This window comes from Thrips palmi, unplaced genomic scaffold (genome assembly GCF_012932325.1).
Source record: "Thrips palmi isolate BJ-2018 unplaced genomic scaffold, TpBJ-2018v1 HiC_scaffold_12, whole genome shotgun sequence".
Lineage (NCBI taxonomy): Eukaryota > Metazoa > Arthropoda > Insecta > Thysanoptera > Thripidae > Thrips > Thrips palmi.
The window spans coordinates 12128534-12150375 of NW_023144623.1; the positions used below are offsets into that span (position 1 = coordinate 12128534).

A 21842-nucleotide genomic window follows, 5' to 3' on the forward strand; every position below is an offset into this window, starting at 1 on the left:
GGGTGAGTGGCTCGCAGTTCGGGACGGTAGCCGTCATTGCTGTCCCTCGTACAAGCAGGTAGAAATAAATATCTGTTGAGTGAAAATGATGAAGTGAGGCGGAGCGCGGTGGTGCCCCGCGTGGTACACTGTGCGACCTCCGCTCTTATCCGCGTCCGTGGAGTGACTAGCCGGCCACTCGACGCGGCCGCCAGACCGCCGATTAGCGGCCTGTTTAAATTTCGTCAAGTGGCGCGATCGGCGGAGTCAGGCAGAGCGAGGCAGAGCCGCGCCGATTGGCTGATTGGCTTCGCCAAATTGATAGGACCTCTAATCTGTTGAAGCAAGCCGCGCCAAACCGAGACCGAGAGTTCTCTTGAGAGGCCGGAGCGGCTCGAGAGGCTGCCCAGCTGTCTCTCTCGCACTCGTTGGGGTGCGATACCGGGACGTATTGGGAGGTCAGCCAGGCCTTTTGAGACCTCTCCAACCTTGGCTCGGCGAGGGAGAGCCGAAATCCAGGGGGGGGGGGGCGGCTAAGGCGGGCTTTGGTGTTATCACGCTGCACCACTGCCTCGCAGGCTTGATTAAATTATTTGCTCACCTGGTGGAGGTGACGCGCGGGTAAAGCTACTCTGGGAAAGGGACCAAAAAAAAAAGCCAGCGAGTTGATGACAATCTAGTGACGCAATCGGGCGCAGTTTTTTGCGAGTCTCGCGTGCCCCTGTTGTGCATAAATTTGCATGCCTTAGTGGGATTTTGAGCGTGCTCGAACTGTCCAGCGGTCTAGTGCGTTTAATCGGGGCGTTTTGATCAGTTGTTTATTTTTTGATATAATAGCTGGCAGTATGCTATCATAGTGTGTACACACACAAAAAAAAGGTGTGATCTCCCCTGAAGATGCTCTTGCGTGGATAAACAGGAATCCATTGCCAAAATGAAAATAACTGTGGCCCAAGACCGTCTGCCAGGAATAATCCGATGACTGGAAGACACCTTTTTGGTCGTAGTCGCTCGAGGGGCGCTTAAAATTGTGCAAGGCTGTTGCCACACAATGGTGTGTGAATTCGCTGTGTCCGCGGCACAATATTGACAGTCTGCAGCAGTCTGCGGGGCCTTCAGAGGTACTCTTCGCGACACGCCAAAGAACGGGAAACGAATAAACAGTCAGTGCTTGTGGCGGGCAGGGGACTGCATGGTGCCCTAGGAGTCTGAAAGTAATCGTCCCTCCTCATCCCCAAGTTTGCGACCGAAAAAAAAATTTCGCTTGGGTTTGGAAGTGACCGGCTGTGCGGCCATTTTCGTGCGCTACTTCTGTTGTTGCGGTCAGTGCCGCGAGGTCGATATAGCATGTGCCCGCACAGTCGCCCCCCCCCCCCGAGTCGACTGCTTAATTTTATCGCGATAGTGGCGTAAGTTGGTAGACCTGCAGGTCGATATTTTGGCGCGCGGCTCTAGCAAAAACGGCGGGGCTCGCGGCGGGGTGCACGCGAGTGGGTGAAGAAAGCGAACGCACGGCCAGCGGACAGACAGACAGTCAGACAGACAGATAAAGACTCGCCAAAACATAGGCATTTCTTGAACAAAGATAACGTACAACTGGAGCAAAGTGAGTGTAGGTAAATAATCATCATTGGCGCAAGGAACGCCCTTTGCAGTGGGTTGCCTACCCTGCGAGGCGCACTGGGCCCCTCGGGGGTCCGCGTCTTATCATTAGAACCCTGGCCGCTAACCTCGTTGCCTCGTTACCGGGAGCACGGCGCGGAGCACAGTGCTGCGTAGCACTGTACCGCGCACTCTCAATTAAGCCGCTCTATTTGGCATTGCGGCAGGTGGCGGCACGGCACGGCACGGCACGGCACGGCATCGCTCACTGCGGATGGATAACTCGAGCCTGTCCCCCTTTAGTCCGAATTAAGCTCGTCTCGTTGGGGGCCACGGCCAAGTGGCTGCCGCCGCTCTGCCGCTACGCTGTAGGCCGATCCCGCACTGCGTTTCGGTGCTCTGTCTCTCTCGCGCGCCTGCGCGACGCCGCGTGAGTGCGAGAGAGACAGTTCGAATCACCCCGCTGCGCCGCGCCCGTTCCTGTCGGTGTACTCGCTCAACCTTGTGGCGACTTCTCTGGTGAATTCGTGGGAACCTCCCTGTTTTCATCTCTCCTTCCTCTCTCTCACTCCCTCTTCATCCCCCCCCCCCCCCCCCGGCGACCGCGCCTGCGACTTAGTACTGGTTCATTTGTAATGCTAAACGATGGTCCCCAATTGCACTCACGCTCCCGTCTTTTTCGGGGGTATTTTGCAATTCAGGAACGCCGACGTTTTACGGCTGTCTCATTTTTTTACGGGTCCCGCCATTTTCTAGATGTGAAATTTTTGCCTCATACGTGCTTACCGTGTCTGGCTCGGGCCGCCCGACCTGTGGCTGATCCCACTGGCACCGAAAGGCTGCAGTTTTTGCGCGGGGGAGCATTGATTTCTCAGGACCACCTACATCCCAAGTGTTCGGACCCTCGCCTCGCAGTGCTCCAATCACGTCAAATTTTTCTCATTTTTTTCCCCGCCGGCCGTTTTTCCACGTCACTTTTTTTTTCAAATTCCCGCTCCGCCACCTTCCTCCGGTCTTGCAGTGCCGTGGCGCTTGTCCGAGCCAGGAGGCATTGAACCACCGCGCCGTCCAGGGGGGGGGGGGGGGGGTGCGTTCGCAAATCGTGTCCGCCCTCCAGACGGAGACGGCGGCGGCGGCGCGGCACTCCGAGGCCCTTCGCGCTGTCCTTGTCGCACCGGTGCGCCTCGCCCCGCGAGTGCGAGAGAGACGGAGCGACGAAAGCGCCGCATTTCGGAGGGAGACCGCGCGGGCTCGGTCGGGCTCGGTGCGGCTAATGGCAAGGTTGACATTACCTGGGTGATTTTCGCCATTATACTGACGACAGCGCTCTTTTTGTCTGTTCCAGTGATTCCCGGTTCCACGCCGCCTCCCCCTCCACGACCGCGCCGCTCTGCCCGCGCCGTGCCCGCCAGTGTGTTCGCGGCCCGCGGCGTGTGCACACTGTGAGGCCGCTGCGCCGCTGCGCCATGGAGCTGCCCCGCGGCGCGCCATGAGCGTGCCCATGCCGGTGCCGGCCGCCGCGCCGGTGCCCCTCGTCGTCCCCGGCGCCGTGGTCGCCGTCGTGCCCCCCGAGGCCGCCCGCGGCATGGGGCTGCGCGGCGTGGACCCCCAGGACTGGGCGCTGGTGCAGCACGGCCAGCACGGCCTGCACGGCCAGCGCCCGGCCGAGCGGCGGAGGGAAGACTTCCACCAGCGCCGCTCCGTCTCCTCGAACGCCATCCCCGTCAGCAGCACCAGCAGCAACACCACCAACAGCAGTAGCGGCAGTCACAGTACCGACACCGCGACGCCCACCGTCATCCTCAGGCACTTCGCCAGCACCGAGTCCATGTCAGGGTAAGTGGCACGGGGACGCCGTCGACATCGTGGAGGCGGCCAAAATCCCGAACGCGTTTTCAGCTCCAGAATCCCCTGACTCGGACTGAACGTGTGACCCCACCAATGGATCGCTCTCCGAAAGAGGAATCCATTGGTGGGGTAACACTTTTGGTTCGAGTCCTGTTTAGCGACTCTGGAGCTCAAAACGCGTCTGGAGTTTTGGCCGCTTCCACCGGTCTTCTGGCCCACTGTGGTGCGGCCTGTTTGAGTGGGCATCGACACTGCGAGTTTTCGGAAAGATGACAGTGATTGCCCCCTCTGGCCCGTTGTCGGTTCCGCGGGGCCGGCTTCGAGTCCGCATCAGTCGTTTAGTGATGTCAGTGGTTGTGATAAATACGCCGCAATAAGATTACCCGGGGAAGATTTTAAGAGAAGTGATTTGACCGATGGCACTGACGTCTCATTTTGTCCACACAGGGGCGACTCGACCGACGGGCTGTACCCGTCCAGTCCGGACTCGGACACCAACGTGCAGATCTTCGAGTACCTGCGGACCAACTGCCGCACGGAGGAGTACGTGGACAAGATCGTCCCCAGCATCGTCAAGGACCCGCGGCGGCTCAAGGACATGCCCGAGCTGTCCAGGACGCTGACGAGGCTGCCGGAGGGCTCGGCGCGCGAGAAGGACATCCTGGAGGACCTGGGCCACAAGAGCGTGCAGGACGAGGAGGAGGACGAGGACGCCGTGGAGGCGGCGCGGCGCGGCGCCGCCAAGGCGTCGTCCGTCGTGTCGCTGCCCGTGAACCTGCTGCGGTACCTGGACGAGTCCCGGTGCACCACGCCGCACGTCCCCCGCCGGAGGATGTCCACGCTGTCGCTGTCGTCGCTGTCCTCGCTGTCGCACCGGCTGCCGCTGCCGCGCCACCTGCGCCAGCTCACCGTCAAGAACATCAAGCTGAGCCTGGGCAAGCTGTGCCGGCGGCGGACCGTGGTCATCACCGAGAGCGACCCCACCTACAAGGTGGCCTACCTCGGCAACGTGCTCACCGGCTGGGCCAAGGGTGAGTGCTCCAGCGAACAGCCCGGCTGGTAGGCCGTCCCGCCGGGCACGCTTGTCGCGCGGTTGCCTACCCCGCAGGCGCTCGGTCTCTCTCGCACTCATAGGGCGTCGCGGAGGCGGGTAGGGGTGCGAGAGAGACAGCCTGTGGACTGCAGCGCCGCCCCCGCCTCTGCCGTTCCTCAGCGGGCGGTCCTGGCGGGTCCTGGCGCGTCCTGGCCGCCTCGTCCTTGCCCGTCTTCCTCCTGATGAGACTGACACCATGAGTCACGGTGGGCCAAGCCGGCCCAGCCGCCCAAGCCGAGCGAGTACGAACCAGCTTCCACCCGATTTCCTTAATTGCGGCATTGAGGCTCATGAGACTCGCGAGGCTCCCGCGTTAGACGTGTGCCGGCGAAAACAATACCGCTCGCTGATTGGTCGTCTGTCTGGAACGTTCGGCGCGCACAGTTTTCTGCAGAAGACCGGGGCATGCTGCCAAAACTGTAGACGCGTTTTTAGCTTCAGAGTCGCTGGATATGACTCCAACAAACGTATGACCCCCCCAATGGATTCCTCATTCGGAGAGCAATCCATTGGTGGGGTCACACGTTCGGTTCGAGTCCCATTTAGCGACTCAGGAGTTCAAAAACCCATCCGGGATTTTGACCGCCTCCACCGGTCTTCTGGCCCACTGTGGCACGGTTCGGCTGGGCCTAGGTCCAGGAGGTTCGCGGCGACGCCGAGCTCAGCGCCGCCGCCTTTGGGCCTGCTCGTTTACGACCGCCCATCTCTTTGGGCTTCGGGCCTCGAATGTTTAATTCAGAGCGCACTTTGTACGCGTACCCGGCGTGTACCTGCCGACGGCGCGTGGAACAGCGAGATGAAAAATTGAGCCGACGGCTTTGACCCGGCGCCCCACCGTCCCAGCTGGCTGCTCCGTCTCCTCGCGCCGTTGGCGGACGGCCCACGAGTGCGAGAGAGACAGAGCGGGTCGTCTCTACCTCGCGCGGAGGCGTCGACTCGTTGATCGGCTAATTGTCTTTCGGAGTCCTGGTTGCCGTCGACGCGCGCAAAACAGTTTATCCGAGCAGAAAAATGGCGGTGCTCGGACTCGAAATTGCGCCGGACAAGTTTGAGTGTGCGTGACGTCGACGTCGGGTCGGGTCGGGTCGGGTCGGGTCGGGTCGGGTCGGGTCGGGTCGGGTCGGGTCGGGTCGGGTCGGGTCGGGTCGGGTCGGGTCGGGTCGGGTCGGGTCGGGTCGGGTCGACCTGCGGGTCGGCCGGCTGGTGTCACCTTGGAGTGTCAACCCGTGGCGTGCCGCGCTGCGCCGTGGCCTGCCGTGCCGTGCCGCTGGTGATAAGCCACGGGCAATTTGAAATCGGGGTCGGCGGCCTGAATCCAATCCGGCGCAGTCATCGGCCCATTGTCTCTACGGTCTGGAGCGGCAGAACGCGGCGCGCGGCGCGGAGCAGGGCTTCTAAATGAATCTAGGAGCATTATTGGGATTGGCCCTATCGGGGCCACTCCATTCCATTCCTCCTTCGGGGAATGGCTGGCCGCCTGGCGTCGACTTTGACGCCGCCGACGAACAGTGGGCCAGAAGACCGGTGGAGGCGGACAAAGTTTTAGATGCGTTTCGAGCTCCAGAGACGCTAAATGGGACTCGAACTGAACTTGTGACCCCACCAATCGATAGCTCTCCAAACGAGGAGTCCATTGGTGGGGTCACACGCTCGGTTTGAGTCCTGTTTAGCGACTCTGGAGCTCAAAACGCGTCTAGAGTTTTGGCCGTCTGCGCCGTTCTTCTGGCCCACTGTGCGACGAACAGTCTGCAGCAGCCTTCCTGCTCCAGACCTGCTCCTCGAGCTAGATCTTGGTCTCGTGGTCTTCGCTGACTCGGCCGGCTCGTGGCCGCACACACGCAAAGGTGACACACTCTAAAAAGCCGGCGTACGGTCAAATAAAAACGAAACGAAATCTAAAACGAAAGATGGAGACACGCTAAGACTACACGTTATCGCGTGATCGAGGTGTTGTTATATGGTGCAGGAAACTTTTTTTTCGCGCTTGCTTTGGTTTGTTTGCTAGTCTGTCTGTCTGTCTGTCTGTCCGTCCGTCCGCCTGTCTGTCTGTCCGCCTGTCCGCGTTTCTGTGTTTCCTCCGGCCTGCTCCTGCGGCGTTGGCGTTGGCGTTCCGTGTGGCCCAACCACCGACCGGCCGATCGTTACCGAACGTCACGTTATGTAGCCGGCCGAGGACCTGCGAGCCTTCCAGGCGTTCCAGGCTGCGACGACCGGATCACAACTAGCTCGACGCGTCCACGTAACGCCTGCCCCGCCGTGCCCCGCCGCGCCGCGCCACGCCGCGCCCCGTCTCCGCGAAATAAGTGCTCCAGTTAACATCAATTAAGCGCGCGCAATCATACTGCCTCAAAGGGGCGCCGCGTGGGATGGGTGAGTGAGGCCCCCCCCCCCTCCTTCCTCTGCCTCCGCCTGCTGCTTGCGTTCCAGGCGGAAACTGGTCCGGTCTCAGCCGGTATATATATATGTAGAATGCAGCCTCTCATCTTGTTTACTGCAGCGCGCGACGCCCTGGCGTAAGTGTCAAAAGCGGAGGCGGTGGCGTGCGCGCGTGTGTGCGTGTGCGAATCTCATCGACACTCGTGTCCACGTGTCATTTTAAAATGCGACTGCTTCAAGCAACTCTATTTCTTCCTCTCTGAAAGGAGGGCCTGTCCGCTGCGTACTGAAGGCAACCGAAGGCCCCCCACGGTGTCTGGTGGTGAATCGGGAAGGACTTCTGGCCAGACTGAAAGACTGAAGAGCCACCGGATGCGGAACATGTGGCACTGGCCGCTCTGGCCGGCTGGTCCTTGGCAGGCCCTCATCCTCTCGCCGCTGTCCGTCCGTCCGACGGTCCAACTGACGCCCTGAGCCCTGACGTCGGCGTCACGGTTCAACCTTATTTTTACCCGGCCGGGTCGACGCCGTCGTGTTCGACCCGGCTGGCTCTGAACAGCGCCCCCTCCCCCCCCCCCTCTCTCTCTCTCTCTCTCTCTCTCTCTCTCTCTCTCTCTCTCTCTCGCTTGCGGCCCGCCACTTGGGTGCGAGAGAGAGTGCACTGTTCGCCATCAGCCTGTGCCGTGTCGTCGGGTCGGCACCGTACGCCGCCGTCGTCGCCGTAGCCTTTGTCGAGGGAAAAACTAATTTTGCATAGGCGGTGCGCTGCCGCCGTTTCCGGTTCAGGCCGTGCCGTGCCGCGCCGTGCCGCGCCGCGCATGCGCATACCGCTCGAAGTAGGCCGTCTGCGTGCCGCGCCTGTCTGTAATTATTCCGTTCGCTAATTTCGCTTTAAAATTTATCTCATGCGTGAGTCGGGCCGCGTGCCGTGCCGTGCCGTGCCGTGCCGTGCCGTGCCGTGCGATGGTCCCGCCTCCGGCTGCGTGTCTCGCCCGCCTCGCTGTCTCCCTCGCGTCGCTGCCGGTTGACCCGATACCGACCTCTTTTTTTTTCTCGCATCTTTCCTCTCTTTCCCCCTCGGGTTGGTGTTTATTGCCCGCGGGCTTCGACTTTCGTGGCGTTTCTGAAAACGGACAGGAAGCACCCATGCGGCTGAAGCGGCTTTTTTTGGAACTGGGTTATTTTTATTTATAAATGGGGGATGAGCGTTTTGTTTTGCGCGCGAACGGTGGTATTTTTTCAAATAACATCAATCTTAAAAGGCTGCCGTGGAAAAAAAAAAAGGAAAATTATTTGCTCTGAGGAGGGGAGTCATTGATCCCATTGACGCAGATTGTTTGGCAAATGTCTGAAACCGGTCTTTGAGTCGGCAGCGGCGAAAATGTTGTTGACCGAACGACGTCCGACGTCCCTCGGGCTGCAGGGCTCCGGAGCGGCATGTCGCAAGATGCTGGACTCAGCAACTCTCCTCGAAAACAAAACCAGTGAGCTTATGGATTGAAATTTTGGACCGTGAGACTTGTTGAGATAGAATTTTTTTTCAACACCGTTAAAACCTCGCCGCTGCCAAGAGACGTGCTGTAGAAAATTCAAGTCAAGTAGACCACAAATTAGTTAATGCTCTTAGTAAGATAATTTCGGCTAAGAAAGGGCCCTGTGTCTACTTTGCCACGACAAAAATGCTAAAGCTGTTGGTTTCAGCCGATTTGACTTGACTTCGTTGCCAGTGTAGTGGACGGAGCCCTGCGCGGTGTCGGTGTCGCGCGGCCGGACTAGTTCCTCGTCCGCTTCGCGGCATGATTTATGTTTCTGCCTCTTGATTTTGTGCGCCACCACTGTAATGGTTTTATAATTCGAGCCGCCTCGCCAGCGCGCCGCGGAGTGAGCCTTCCTGGAATAACTGCATTTCGGTGCGATTCAATGGGCGGCACCGAGCGCGTCTCTTTGGCCGTGCCGTGCCACAGTGGGCCAGAAGACCGGCGCAGGCGGACAAAACTCTAGACGCGTTTTGAGCTCCAGAGTCGCTAAGTGAGGCTCGAACCGAACGTGCGACCCCACCAATGGATTCCTCGTTCGGAGAGCAATCCATTGGTGGGGTCACACGTTCGGGGCTCTCCACCAGGGATGACTCTCCAGCGGGGTGCACTCCGAGAGCGGCGACTGCAGTCCTCGGTACTTCGTACTTCGCGGCGCTCCAATCGTACCGATACGCCGTTACCCGCATTCCTTGTGGTTTCCGCTTGGCTCGGCGCGGCTAGTGGCCAGTGCACTGTAGTGCCGGCCCGGTATGCCCTGGGCCGGCCGCGGGGCGGGGCGGGGCGGGGCGGGGCGGGGCGGGGCGGGGGCCAGCCGCGCGGCGCGCCACCTCCTCGTCGTCGCGCGGCCCTGGCGACGCCAGCCTTGTTTGGTCGCTTTGTTGGCGACGTCTCCATCGCAACGACGCCGCCAGGACGCCGCCAGGACGCCGCCAGGACGCCGCCAGGACGCCGCCAGGACGCCGCCAGGACGCCGCCAGGACGCCGCCAGGACGCCGCCAGGGCGCCGCCAGGACGCCGCCAGGACGCCGCCAGGACGCCGCCAGGACGCCGCCAGGACGCCGCCAGGACGCCGCCAGGACGCCGCCAGGACGCCGCGGCCACGCCCCGCTGGAAACCGTTCCATCCCCACTATGCAAACACGGCGTCGATTTATTGTTGTTGTTTTGGGGCCGTGTAGCGCGGGGCGCGCGGGGCTGTGGCACTGCAAAACGGGCGGGCCGGACTACGGCGGGGACCGCACCGTTACAGATCAATAGATGGATATCTCGCCAGCCATCGGCGCCATCGGCCTGGTCTGGTGCGGCGGCGTGGCCCGCGTCTTGGGTCGAACGGCGGCACTGAATCTGGCCAATGAGGGGGCGGGCCGACAGGGGCCGCCCAGCGCTGTCTCTCTCGCACCCGCACGGCCGGCGCACCGCACGCCGCGAGCGCGAGAGAGACATCGCGACGGCATGCTTTGGGCCTGCCGCCGTCGTTATGGCTTGCTTCACGGCATAGGGCTGTGCTGCGCCGATAGCCGCCGAAAACACACGCACACAAACACACACACACACACACCACACACACACACACACACACACACACACACACGCACACACACGCGCGCGCGCTCGAGAGTAGTGGAGAACCGAAATGATTACGTCGTTGGCTGTTGCGTCTATTGAACGGGCAGGTCCAGCCAGGCAGGCCGCCCTCCTATCGGACCTCGATCCAGCCAGAGACCTAAACGCTCGCGGAAGACCAAGCGAACACCCCCCTCCCCCTTCCCCCTCCCCCTCCCCGCTGCTGATTGATACACTGGGAGGCTCCCCCTTCCCCGCACGCGTTGGACGGCAGTGCGACAGGGCGCGGTTTTGGAGGCTCAGCCAATCCGGAGGCGAGGCGAGCGTAATCGGCATTCATAAGTGGGGCCCAGCTCGCGCTAGCTCGGCCTCAGTGTCGCTGGCACACTGGCAGCTAGCAGTGTGGGGGGTCCGCCGCTCGCGCCGCCACGCCCCGGCCTTAATCAAAGCGCTCCCAAATTGACACCCCGGTTATCGGCAGAGGCGCAATCTGTCTCTCTCGCACCGCGGCACGAGACGACGCCGCGCGCGAGTGCGAGAGAGACAGAGCGCGACGGAATCAGTCAGTGTGCCAGAGCGGCTAGCGTCCGGCCGGCGGCGGGGACTCCCCATCAGTGCTAAATGTGGGGCGTATCTCGTGTGTGTGTGTGTGTGTGTGTGTGTGTGTGTGTGTTGTTTGCAAAAAGGTGCACGGCTTTTATGCAAAAGTGGGCGGGAACCGTTGCTCTGCGCCTTAAGTAGCGTGTGAAGGGCCCCGCGCGGCTGCCTGTGCGCAGTCCATGGGCTTGGCCTATGGCTCCCTTATGGGCCCGGCAGGCCCAGCAGCCACCTTGCGGCCCGGCCAGCCAGGCCAGCCAGGCCCAGCCAGGCCCGCCGCGCTGTTCCACTCTAATTGAGTCGGCCCCGTTCTCTCTCTCTCTCTCTCTCTCTCTCTCTCTCTCTCTCTCTCTCTCTCTCTCTCTCTCTCACACACACACACACACGTGCGCGGCCAGATACTTTACGGACTGAAACGCTCCGCCCGGCCGTGGCGCCGTGGCGCTCGCCCAGCAGTCTAACAGGGCACTGCACACACACTGACAAACATTTAGAATGTTGCCGTTTTGTCGAATCGAGCACAGATGAAGGATGCTCATCACAGTGATCGGCCTCAGAAAGTACTCACATATAGGCTCGTTTAAAATCAAAATAGTGAATGGATCGCGTTTGTTTGGGGATGCAAGGAATTTCCCCAAGTCGTTTCGGAGGTCCTGGTCGTCACCCTTTGCGGGGTTTCTGACATGTTGAGTATGTTTTCGTTCGAGCGAACGTCGACGGTTTTTTTCCTTCTTGCTGGTCCGTCCCGACGACGACGGGAAATGACGGGGAAGCCTTATGGGCCTCTCTTCTGCCTTGCAATCTTCTCGAAACTTTCCATTTCACGAACGGGTGTGTCTGTGTGTGTGGTGATCCGGTGCTTTTGCCGGCCCGTTTAGCGGAACGCAGCCAGCGGGCTGCAAAGCACCGCCTAGCTCTGCCTGGCCCTGCTTGGCTCTGCCGAGCAGCAATGGGCGCGACGCTGTGTGGCGACTGTGACGACGCGCCTTCCGGTGGCCAGGGCCGCCAGGGAGGGAGACTGAGGCACTGGGAGGGGAGAGCCGCGTTTCGTCGCTCTGTCGCTCTCGCACCCCTCCGGACTCCCGAGCTCCGGCAGTCCGGCAGGCCCCACGACGCCCCACGAGTGCGACAGAGACGGAGCGACGCGCTGGGGCCGCTGGGGCCGCTGGGGGTCGATGACGTCCGTCGCCGAGGTGCGCCCCGGTCGTAATGAAGACGTCGGTCGCCGTCCGCCTCGGCCTTCTTGGGCTTGGCCGGAAGCTGCTGGCTGTGCTGGCACACCGCAGCGCGGTCGGACGGACAGACAGGCAGGCAGACAAACAGGCGGACAGACAGGTTGACAAACGGCCAGATCGGTAGAGGCTGGAAGAGGCATACGACTCGTCTCGTCCCTGGCGCGTCGCTGTAGAGCGTCAGCCTGGAGGGTAGGCTTGCCCGCGGCGCAGCCCCGCGCAACAGCACTGCCTACCTCACAGGCGCTCCTCGCTGCCGGCCGTCTTGTGCTTCTCGTGCTTCTCGCACTTCTCGAGCTACTCGCCCGCGACGCAGAACGGCAGAACGCGCTCCCGGACCTCCGCGACAAACGTCAGCGCGGCCCTCCGAGGATCCTCCTTTCGGGGACGCCAACCTGACGCAACGGAGACCGCCGCCACCGCGACCCGGTCAAGTCCGCCGTCCGTCAGGTCCCCGTCAGGTCCCCGTCAAGTCCCCGCCTAGGCAGGTCGACGGTGCGCCCCCTTTTTGCCGCATTTTTCCCGCCGCGTTTGGCGCGGACCGTGGCGGTGGCGGCGGCGCGACAGGTGTCATTTGTTATCGGCGCCGCGGGGCGAGGCGGCGGAGACCGCGGCCGGCCGTTTCCGTGGCGTGCAGCTTGCAGTGCAGCAGCTTGCAGTGCAGCAGCTTGGAGCTTGCAGTGCGGCGGCGAGGCGCCAGGATGGCGAAATTCCGCCGATGGCGCACGCCGGCCTGGGCGCTCCTTCCATCATTTATTTATGTTTCTCGTTCTTCTGGTCCTCCTCCATCTCCTAGCTTCTTCTCCTCCCTCTCCTCCTTCTTCGAGGACAAGGGGCATCAGCGTTATGTCACGGTGGCGGCCGCGTCGGACTCCTCCTCCTGCTGCTGGCTCTTGCCGCCGCTTCGACTCCTCCTCCTTTCGAACAATTCAGTGCAATTTCAAAGTCTTAAATTACGGGGACGCGCGGCGCGCGTGAGACACACTCACACACACACAGACGATGCACGCGGACCTAAAGCTTAAGCCGCCTCGCTGCAGACGGTGTGTGCCTTAACCTAACCCAAGCTAAGCTAACCTAAAGCCGCCTCGCCCGCAGACGGTGTGTGCTTTAACATCCTGAAAAAACAAAAGCTGTAATCCGCTCGCCCGCCTCGTGCGCGGACTGACTGTCTGACTGTCTGTCTGTCTGTCGTTGTGTCTGTGTGTGCGAGTGCGAGGAGGGGGGAATGTACTATAGGGCAAACAAAAAACCGTATGCGGCAAATCAAAAACCGTATGAGGCAGACCAAAAGCCGTATAGGGCAAACAAAAAACCGTATGCGGCAAATCAAAAACCGTATGAGGCAGACCAAAAGCCGTATAGGGCAAACAAAAAACCGTATGTGGCAAATCAAAAACCGTATGAGGCAGACCAAAAGCCGTATAGGGCAAACAAAAAACCGTATGCGGCAAATCAAAAACCGTATGAGGCAGACCAAAAGCCGTATAGGGCAAACAAAAAACTGTATGCGGCAAATCAAAAACCGTATGAGGCAGACCAAAAGCCGTATAGGGCAAACAAAAAACCGTATGCGGCAAATCAAAAACCGTATGAGGCAGACCAAAAGCCGTATAGGGCAAACAAAAAACCGTATGTGGCAAATCAAAACCGTATGAGGCAGACCAAAAGCCGTATAGGGCAAACAAAAAACCGTATGCGGCAAATCAAAAACCGTATGAGGCAGACCAAAAGCCGTATAGGGCAAACAAAAAACCGTATGCGGCAAATCAAAAACCGTATGAGGCAGACCAAAAGCCGTATAGGGCAAACAAAAAACCGTATGTGGCAAATCAAAAACCGTATGAGGCAGACCAAAAGCCGTATAGGGCAAACAAAAAACCGTATGCGGCAAATCAAAAACCGTATGAGGCAGACCAAAAGCCGTATAGGGCAAACAAAAAACCGTATGTGGCAAATCAAAAACCGTATGAGGCAGACCAAAAGCCGTATAGGGCAAACAAAAAACCGTATGCGGCAAATCAAAAACCGTATGAGGCAGACCAAAAGCCGTATAGGGCAAACAAAAAACCGTATGCGGCAAATCAAAAACCGTATGAGGCAGACCAAAAGCCGTATAGGGCAAACAAAAAACCGTATGCGGCAAATCAAAAACCGTATGAGGCAGACCAAAAGCCGTATAGGGCAAACAAAAAACCGTATGCGGCAAATCAAAAACCGTATGAGGCAGACCAAAAGCCGTATAGGGCAAACAAAAAACCGTATGCGGCAAATCAAAAACCGTATGAGGCAGACCAAAAGCCGTATAGGGCAAACAAAAAACCGTATGCGGCAAATCAAAAACCGTATGAGGCAGACCAAAAGCCGTATAGGGCAAACAAAAAACCGTATGCGGCAAATCAAAAACCGTATGAGGCAGACCAAAAGCCGTATAGGGCAAACAAAAAACCGTATGCGGCAAATCAAAAACCGTATGAGGCAGACCAAAAGCCGTATAGGGCAAACAAAAAACCGTATGCGGCAAATCAAAAACCGTATGAGGCAGACCAAAAGCCGTATAGGGCAAACAAAAAACCGTATGCGGCAAATCAAAAACCGTATGAGGCAGACCAAAAGCCGTATAGGGCAAACAAAAAACCGTATGCGGCAAATCAAAAACCGTATGAGGCAGACCAAAAGCCGTATAGGGCAAACAAAAAACCGTATGTGGCAAATCAAAAACCGTATGAGGCAGACCAAAAGCCGTATAGGGCAAACAAAAAACCGTATGCGGCAAATCAAAAACCGTATGAGGCAGACCAAAAGCCGTATAGGGCAAACAAAAAACCGTATGCGGCAAATCAAAAACCGTATGAGGCAGACCAAAAGCCGTATAGGGCAAACAAAAAACCGTATGCGGCAAATCAAAAACCGTATGAGGCAGACCAAAAGCCGTATAGGGCAAACAAAAAACCGTATGCGGCAAATCAAAAACCGTATGAGGCAGACCAAAAGCCGTATAGGGCAAACAAAAAACCGTATGCGGCAAATCAAAAACCGTATGAGGCAGACCAAAAGCCGTATAGGGCAAACAAAAAACCGTATGCGGCAAATCAAAAACCGTATGAGGCAGACCAAAAGCCGTATAGGGCAAACAAAAAACCGTATGCGGCAAATCAAAAACCGTATGAGGCAGACCAAAAGCCGTATAGGGCAAACAAAAAACCGTATGCGGCAAATCAAAAACCGTATGAGGCAGACCAAAAGCCGTATAGGGCAAACAAAAAACCGTATGCGGCAAATCAAAAACCGTATGAGGCAGACCAAAAGCCGTATAGGGCAAACAAAAAACCGTATGCGGCAAATCAAAAACCGTATGAGGCAGACCAAAAGCCGTATAGGGCAAACAAAAAACCGTATGCGGCAAATCAAAAACCGTATGAGGCAGACCAAAAGCCGTATAGGGCAAACAAAAAACCGTATGCGGCAAATCAAAAACCGTATGAGGCAGACCAAAAGCCGTATAGGGCAAACAAAAAACCGTATGCGGCAAATCAAAAACCGTATGAGGCAGACCAAAAGCCGTATACGCATATGTTGTCACGATGTTACCCACCACCACGCCCCGCGTGCCGCCGTGTGTGTGTGCGTGTGTGTGTGACGTGCGTGACTCCTGCGTGGGGTATGGCGGTATGCGCCTCATATATCAGAGTCCGGCTCGATCGCCGTGCGCGCCGTGCGGCACTGCGGCTATGTAAATGAGCTGATTGTGCAAGGCGGAGTGCTTGACGCGCCGCGCTACTCCGTGGCTGCCAGCCCTGGCTGCGCGTCTGGCTGGCTGTCTGGCTGGCGGTCGCGGTATTCCGGCCGCCGAAATGGTTCTGACTGCTGGAATCGGAATCTCCAGCGTGCACGCGTCGCCGCGCGTTGCTCTCCCTAATTTGAAATGGATGCATTCGCCATTCGCGCACGCCGGGTCCGGAGTCTGGAATGTACATGCCGCTGCTTTGTGTGTTGCAGGCGAAGGCTGCGCCGAGAAGCCGCTCTCGACGCTGTGGAAGAACTACACGTCGTCGAGCAAGCCCGACGTGAACATGAAGGTGGCGGTGACGCGGAGCGGCCTCAAGGCCACCACCCGGGAGCACGGCCTCACCGAGTACTGGAGCCACCGCATCACGCACTGTGCCGCGCCGCCGGCCTTCCCCCGCGTCTTCTGCTGGGTGAGTACGCCGCCGTGCCGAGCTGTGCCGTGACGGGGACGTGCAGGGCGACGGGGACGTGCAGGGCGACGGGGACGTGCAGGGCGACGGGGACGTGCAAGACGACGGGGATGTGCGGGACGACGGGGACGGGCAGGACGACGGGGATGTGGAGGACGACGGGGACGTGCAGGACGACGGGGACGAGCAGGACAACGGGAACGTTCGGGACGACGGGGACGTGCAGGACGACGGGGACATTCAGGACGACGGGAACGTGCAGGACGACGGGGACGTGCAGGACGTCGATGGAATGACCGCAGGCCGACCGCTACCGCCGCGGCCAATAAGGCGAGCACGAGGAGGAACGTAAATTTAGCCTGTCGGTCTGTGCTGCGCGGTGCTGCGCCATGCACGCGGCGTTTTAGTGCTTCGTGATGCCACCCATACAGTGGCGGGGCGGGGCGGGGCGGGGCGTGGGTGGCCGTGCAGATAAGTCCCTCCGAATGGGCGCACTGCACTGGCCCGGCCGGCCGGTCGGAACTAAAAATAAAAACATTGCGCGGCGCGGAACGGAACGGCTGTGGCTTGACGACGTCGACGGCGACGTCGACGGCGTCCTCGCGTAATAAGCCGCGATTCCTGAGGCAAATCAGCGCACGGCGAACACGTGTTCACGCCGCACGTGCAGTGGCAGTCCAAGGTGGAGGAGTCCCGAGTAGGACGTGCCACTGGGGTGGCCGTCGCCCGGACTAGCCGGCTCACAGTGGGGCGGACAAAACTCTAAACGCGTTTTTAGCTCCAGAGTCGCTAAATGGGACTCGAACCGAACGTGTGACCCCACCAATGGATTGCTCTCCGAACGAGGAATCCATTGTTGGGGTCACACGCTCGGTTCGAGTCCCCCTTGGCGACTCCTGAGGTCAAAACACGTCTGGAGTGTTGTCCGCCGTGTCCGCCTCCACCGTTCTTCTGGCCCACTGTGCGGCTTCTTTTCCTCCTTGCTGGAGTCCGGGAGTCCCACGAGCCGAACCGATTAATTGCTGCGATGCCACGCGCGGGACGCCCGTCTGTCTGCCTGTCTATCCGTCCGACTGGCGCTGAGGTCGCGGTCTTGGACTTCCCTGCCATGCCGCGGGAGTTCGCGTGTCGCGATGCAAACCAAACCAGAATCGAAAACAGGAAAGAAAAAAAAAGAAAAACGTGACACGCCGGTCGATTATCCCCGCGAATCCAGTTTCGTGGGAGCGACGCGTCTTGCGAATGGGGCCTGGCGCCTGGCTTGGGCTTGGGCGCTAGCGGGGCGTAGCGCGGCCGCCCGCAGGCCTTGCAGAAATGCAGAATTGGCGCCTCGGAAGCTGTCTCACTGCACTTGTTCTCGGCCCGGTTGTTGACGGCCGGCCCGGCCGGACACACCGGGTGTACACTCGTGACTGGCACTTCGTGGCGCGGCGGCTGCACGCCCATGTCGCTCTGTCGCTCTGTCTCTCTCGCACCCCCGCGGGGCGCCCTGTGAGTGCGAGGGAGACAGAGCGACGGCTGCGCTGTTCGGAAGCAGCCCGCTGTGGTGTTTTAGGTGGCCGGGTCCGTCTGGCCGGCAGCTCGCCGCTCCGGCCGTTCCCACACCTGAGTCACACAGTCACACCGCCGCGGGACAATGTCATTTGTGGGATGGGCGGTCATGATGGCCGTCATCAGAGCGTCGCCCGCGGGGAATTTTTGGCTCTTGGCGTGCGCCGTGCCGTGCGCCGTGCCGTGCGCCGTGCTGGGGGCCGCCGCCACCGTGACTCGACTCTGACCGTTGCTCCGCCTTCGCCTTTTGCAGGTGTACCGCCACGAGGGCCGCAAGCTGAAGCAGGAGCTGCGCTGCCACGCCGTGCTGTGCGCGCGCGAGGACCAGGCGCGGCGGATGGCGACCCAGCTGACGGAGCGGCTGGCGCTGGCGTTGCTGGAGTTCCGGCGCGACAAGCAGAGCCGCGAGCAGGCCCGGCTGTCGCTGGCCAACGCCCTGCACGACAACCCCTCGCTGCCGCAGCGCAAGCTGCTGCTGTCCACGGGCGCCTCCAACTACCGGCCGCCGCTGGAGCGCTCCAAGTCGGCGCCCAAGCTGGGCTCCATCGAGGAGGCCGCCGAGGAGGACGACGACGTGCTGGTGTTCGGCCACCCCCGCGCCGTGGCGCGCTTCCTGCGCGACGAGCGGCTGGCCAGCGTGCGGCGGCAGCGCTTCCGAGACAGCCTGCGCCGCAAGATCGCCACGCGGCTCGAGGCCGAGGACGCCCTGCCCGAGGACCCCATGCGCGAGGACCCGCGGCGCGAGGTGCTCACCGTCGTCCGGGTCAACTCGATCGAGGAGGTGCCGGACCCGGAGCCCTCCCTGGCCGCGTCTCTGGAGGAGCGCGCCGCACCGCTGCCGCTGCACCAGCTCGTGAGCCCCGCCAGCGCCGTGAGCGCCGCCAGCCCCGCCGCCGTGCAGGCGCGCGTGCAGGCGCTGTCCCTGCTGGACGGCGAGGACGCCGGCGACGCCGCGGAGAGCGACGAGGGCTCCAGCAGCCTGCAGAGCATCTCCTCGGACGGCGCCATGTCCTTGTCGCACTCGCACAGCCGCACCGACTCGGGCGAGGACTTCTGCCTGGGCGCGGACGCCAGCAAGACCTCCCGGCTGCACCTCCACCACCACCGCCACGACGCGGACCTGCACGCGCACGGAGACGCGCACGATGACGACGCCCTGGTGTGGGAGGGGGGCGTGGCTGAGGGGGAGCGCGACGACTTCGACGACAACGTCAGCGACGAGAGCGGCTACGTGGAGGCGCCTTCTGAAGCCCTCCTCCGGTGCCACGCCCTCGGCCAGGGCCTCGGACAGGGCCTCGGACAGGGCCTCGGACAGGGCCTCGGACAGGGCCTCGGACAGGGCCTCGGACAGGGCCTCGGACAGGGCCTCGGCGAGCGCTTGGAGCAGACCTCAGACAAGGCGTGCCCCAAACCCAAGGCCCGTGCCGCGCCGCCGCTGCCGATCTTGGCCTCTGCCCGACCGCTGCGGCCAGCTCTGCGACAGGGGCTGCAAGTTTGACTGGGTGACAGGGCGACGGGCTACAGCATCTGGCTCTAGAAGTACCAAAGGCAACCGCTGCACTCAGCTTTACAAACCACTATTTGTCTTTCACTTTATTGAAATTTTCCCAATGACTATGGTGTCTGAGAACCACCCCTTTTGTACGTTTTAATGACTTTGACCTAAGAAATGTTCTTTTTTTACCAGTTTTGGTTATTTCTTAGAACTTTGAAAAAAAATTCCCCCTTGTTTTAAACCTGTTTTTGGGTACCTGGTGCTGCTGGCCTTTCGTTTTCTGCACAAAATAAGCCGTGTCTAACTTGTGATCGCCTTGGAGGGAGTCGTTTGTTACGCTTCAATCAAAGATTCAGTTATATTGTTGCCATGGAGGAGTCTGATAGAACACATCAAGTGTTCACTCAGCCACCTCTTCTTCTTAGGTTTCTGTTTGTTTTTGTTTATTTGTTTTATTGTGCTACAGATGAGAATTTTAAAGGTTCTATTGATGAGAAGGACACCCTCTGGGAATAGAGTTAACACTAGCAAGACGGATCTGGAGCCATTTTAAAGTGTGTTTGGGGTAAATGAATCTGCTTCCACTATCTGTCAGTTGCTTATTCCATTTGTAGGTGTTGTGGATTGTATGTTATGATCAGTTATGTTACCATTTATAATTATTTATGAACTGTTAAAAAAATTATGAGCCATTGCGACATTTTCCTGTAATCACTTTTATGTCCCTATGACCCTGAGATGTCCTAATTCTTGTATTTTTAAAACATTCCTCAGCTTAATGTTATTTCTTGATATTACATGTCAACTTTGACTGTGGAAGCGTCTCTTGTTAAAAGCAAAGGAGCTATCACTGAATTATTTACTGACAAATATTGACCTAGTGCTAACTGGTAAATTAGAAGTGTTTTTTATGTACCTCATTGACGACTCAAGTAGGCTTTCAAGCAAAATGTATTTGAAAGAATGATATGTGCAACTAATTACGCATGCCTGAGTCGCAGGAAAAAAAATCCCATCTCTAGTCGTGCTAACTGAGGATGCGCTCAAATTTTCTCATAAAATTTACATTGTATGGATATGGGGCTGGAAGTGGTTGAATGTGCCACACAAAAGCCATTGACTTGCTGTAAAACTGATACAGTGTAAATAGTGTGTGAAAGTGCTTGAATTATTTAAATTGTGAGTTCTGCTTCCATGTTTGAAGTATTATGAACAGTTGTGATTAAATTCTATGCCAGTTAGAGTTCACCTCCTCTCATTTTTCTACAAAGGCTTTTTCAGTGATACCTTTATATTTGGAGGATAGAAAAATCAAATCTATTGAAATTTGAGATTACCTAGATAGAAAGATGAAATTCCTTGTCCTGAATCCGTTAATTATTTTAGTCTTTGGCAGATCTGTCTGTGATTGGTTTGTATGAATATTTATAATGCTACTTTAAGTTCTCCTCATTAGGATTAGGATTAAAACATGAGTGTTTAAGAAAATGATAAAAGTCTGAGGTGCTGTTATAGTTGGTGACAAGCATGGACTCACTAACTGAGTGAGCTCATATTTTGTCAAAGTTGTAGTGCACAGTGTGGAGTTATTAATAAGATTGAATTGAATCTGTCAAGTGATGCTATGCCGCTAAATGCATGTTTTTTGCTTCTGTTCTCTATGATATAGTACAAATTGAGATATCCTCAAATAGCAAACATTCTTCTATGTGATTGCGTTTTAAGGTTGCGTATTTCATTTTATTTGTTTGGACTCCGTTTGAACTCTTGTCTTTGTGACCTCATTATTTTATCTTGAAGATCTAGAAGAGGTCTCACTGAGGTAATGCTGAGCTTCAGGTGACTTCATTTTTTGTTTTTTTGGTTTTCTGATTTCCTAAAAAAATTCAATCATGCACATGCAGACTTTCTCGATACATTTTGTCCCTCCCTTTGTTTCTCTGTTGAAGTGTTACTTCATTAGTCACAACCACACAGTTTCTAGGTGTAAATATTGTTAATAAAAATGAAAATATACATGATTTCAAAATGTTATTATGTTTTGAGATTTATTAAATAAATAAATAACTGATGTGGGAAGTATTGTGTGGCCATTTTCTTCGCACGGCTCCCACCCCCTCGACTCGTCACTGTGCGGTTATAGGAAATTGGAGAAGGAAACTAGTAATTTTTACCCTGCAAAGAGGCCAAGGAGTTCCCCTCATTCCTCAGTTCCCCCGAGAGATGCCCCGCCCAAACGTTCTCTCGCGCGGGCAGTGTCCCTCGCCGCTTTGACTAGTCTGTCAGCATCATCTGTTTCCTGATGCCATTTCAGGCCCAGTTGATCAGTTTTCTTCTGCAAGTTTTGGCACCATGGCGCCAGTTGGTAGTTTGAGGTATTCTATTGCAGTGACTTAAAAACACAAAAGACATGATGATGTTTATAAAAAGAACATTTTTATTTTCTTTTACAATTATTTGGACAACTATTTCAGTGTCGTTTTATAAACCATAAAGAAGGCACGTATACACAACTATATGATAACTGAACAGGATATTTATCGTCGACTGCTTGTTTTTGATGAGGTACTTTTAATGTCCCTACGTAAATTGTTGAGGCTACTTAAATTAATGTGTCATATTTTATTGCTAAAGACTAGTTTGGTTTCATTTTCAATGTCAACAATTACTTACTTTTACATTCAAATGCTCATTATGTAAGTGAAGTCAAAAAAGGTCATTACAGTGTTCATTTTCTTATATTGTATAACACACATAATTTTTAAGTAAT

General features: G+C 57.4%; 1 protein-coding gene across 1 annotated transcript; it reads left to right on the forward strand.

Moving 5' to 3' along the window:
- Positions 1–3204: 3204 nt before the first annotated feature.
- LOC117639973 (protein FAM43A) lies at positions 3205–21154 on the forward strand. Its single transcript, XM_034376092.1, has 4 exons — positions 3205–3417; positions 3877–4460; positions 15827–16026; positions 17831–21154. The coding sequence occupies exons 1-4, from the start codon at positions 3410–3412 to the stop codon at positions 19073–19075; spliced, it is 2037 nt and encodes a 678-aa protein (XP_034231983.1). The 5' UTR covers positions 3205–3409; the 3' UTR covers positions 19076–21154.
- Positions 21155–21842: the final 688 nt, after the last annotated feature.

Bases quoted from the DNA above. Each gene is read 5' to 3' on its own strand.
- LOC117639973 (XM_034376092.1), top strand. The intron at 4,461-15,826 runs GTGAGTGCTCCA...TGTGTGTTGCAG, and splicing joins GCTCACCGGCTGGGCCAAGG to GCGAAGGCTGCGCCGAGAAG. The intron at 16,027-17,830 runs GTGAGTACGCCG...CGCCTTTTGCAG, and splicing joins TCCCCCGCGTCTTCTGCTGG to GTGTACCGCCACGAGGGCCG.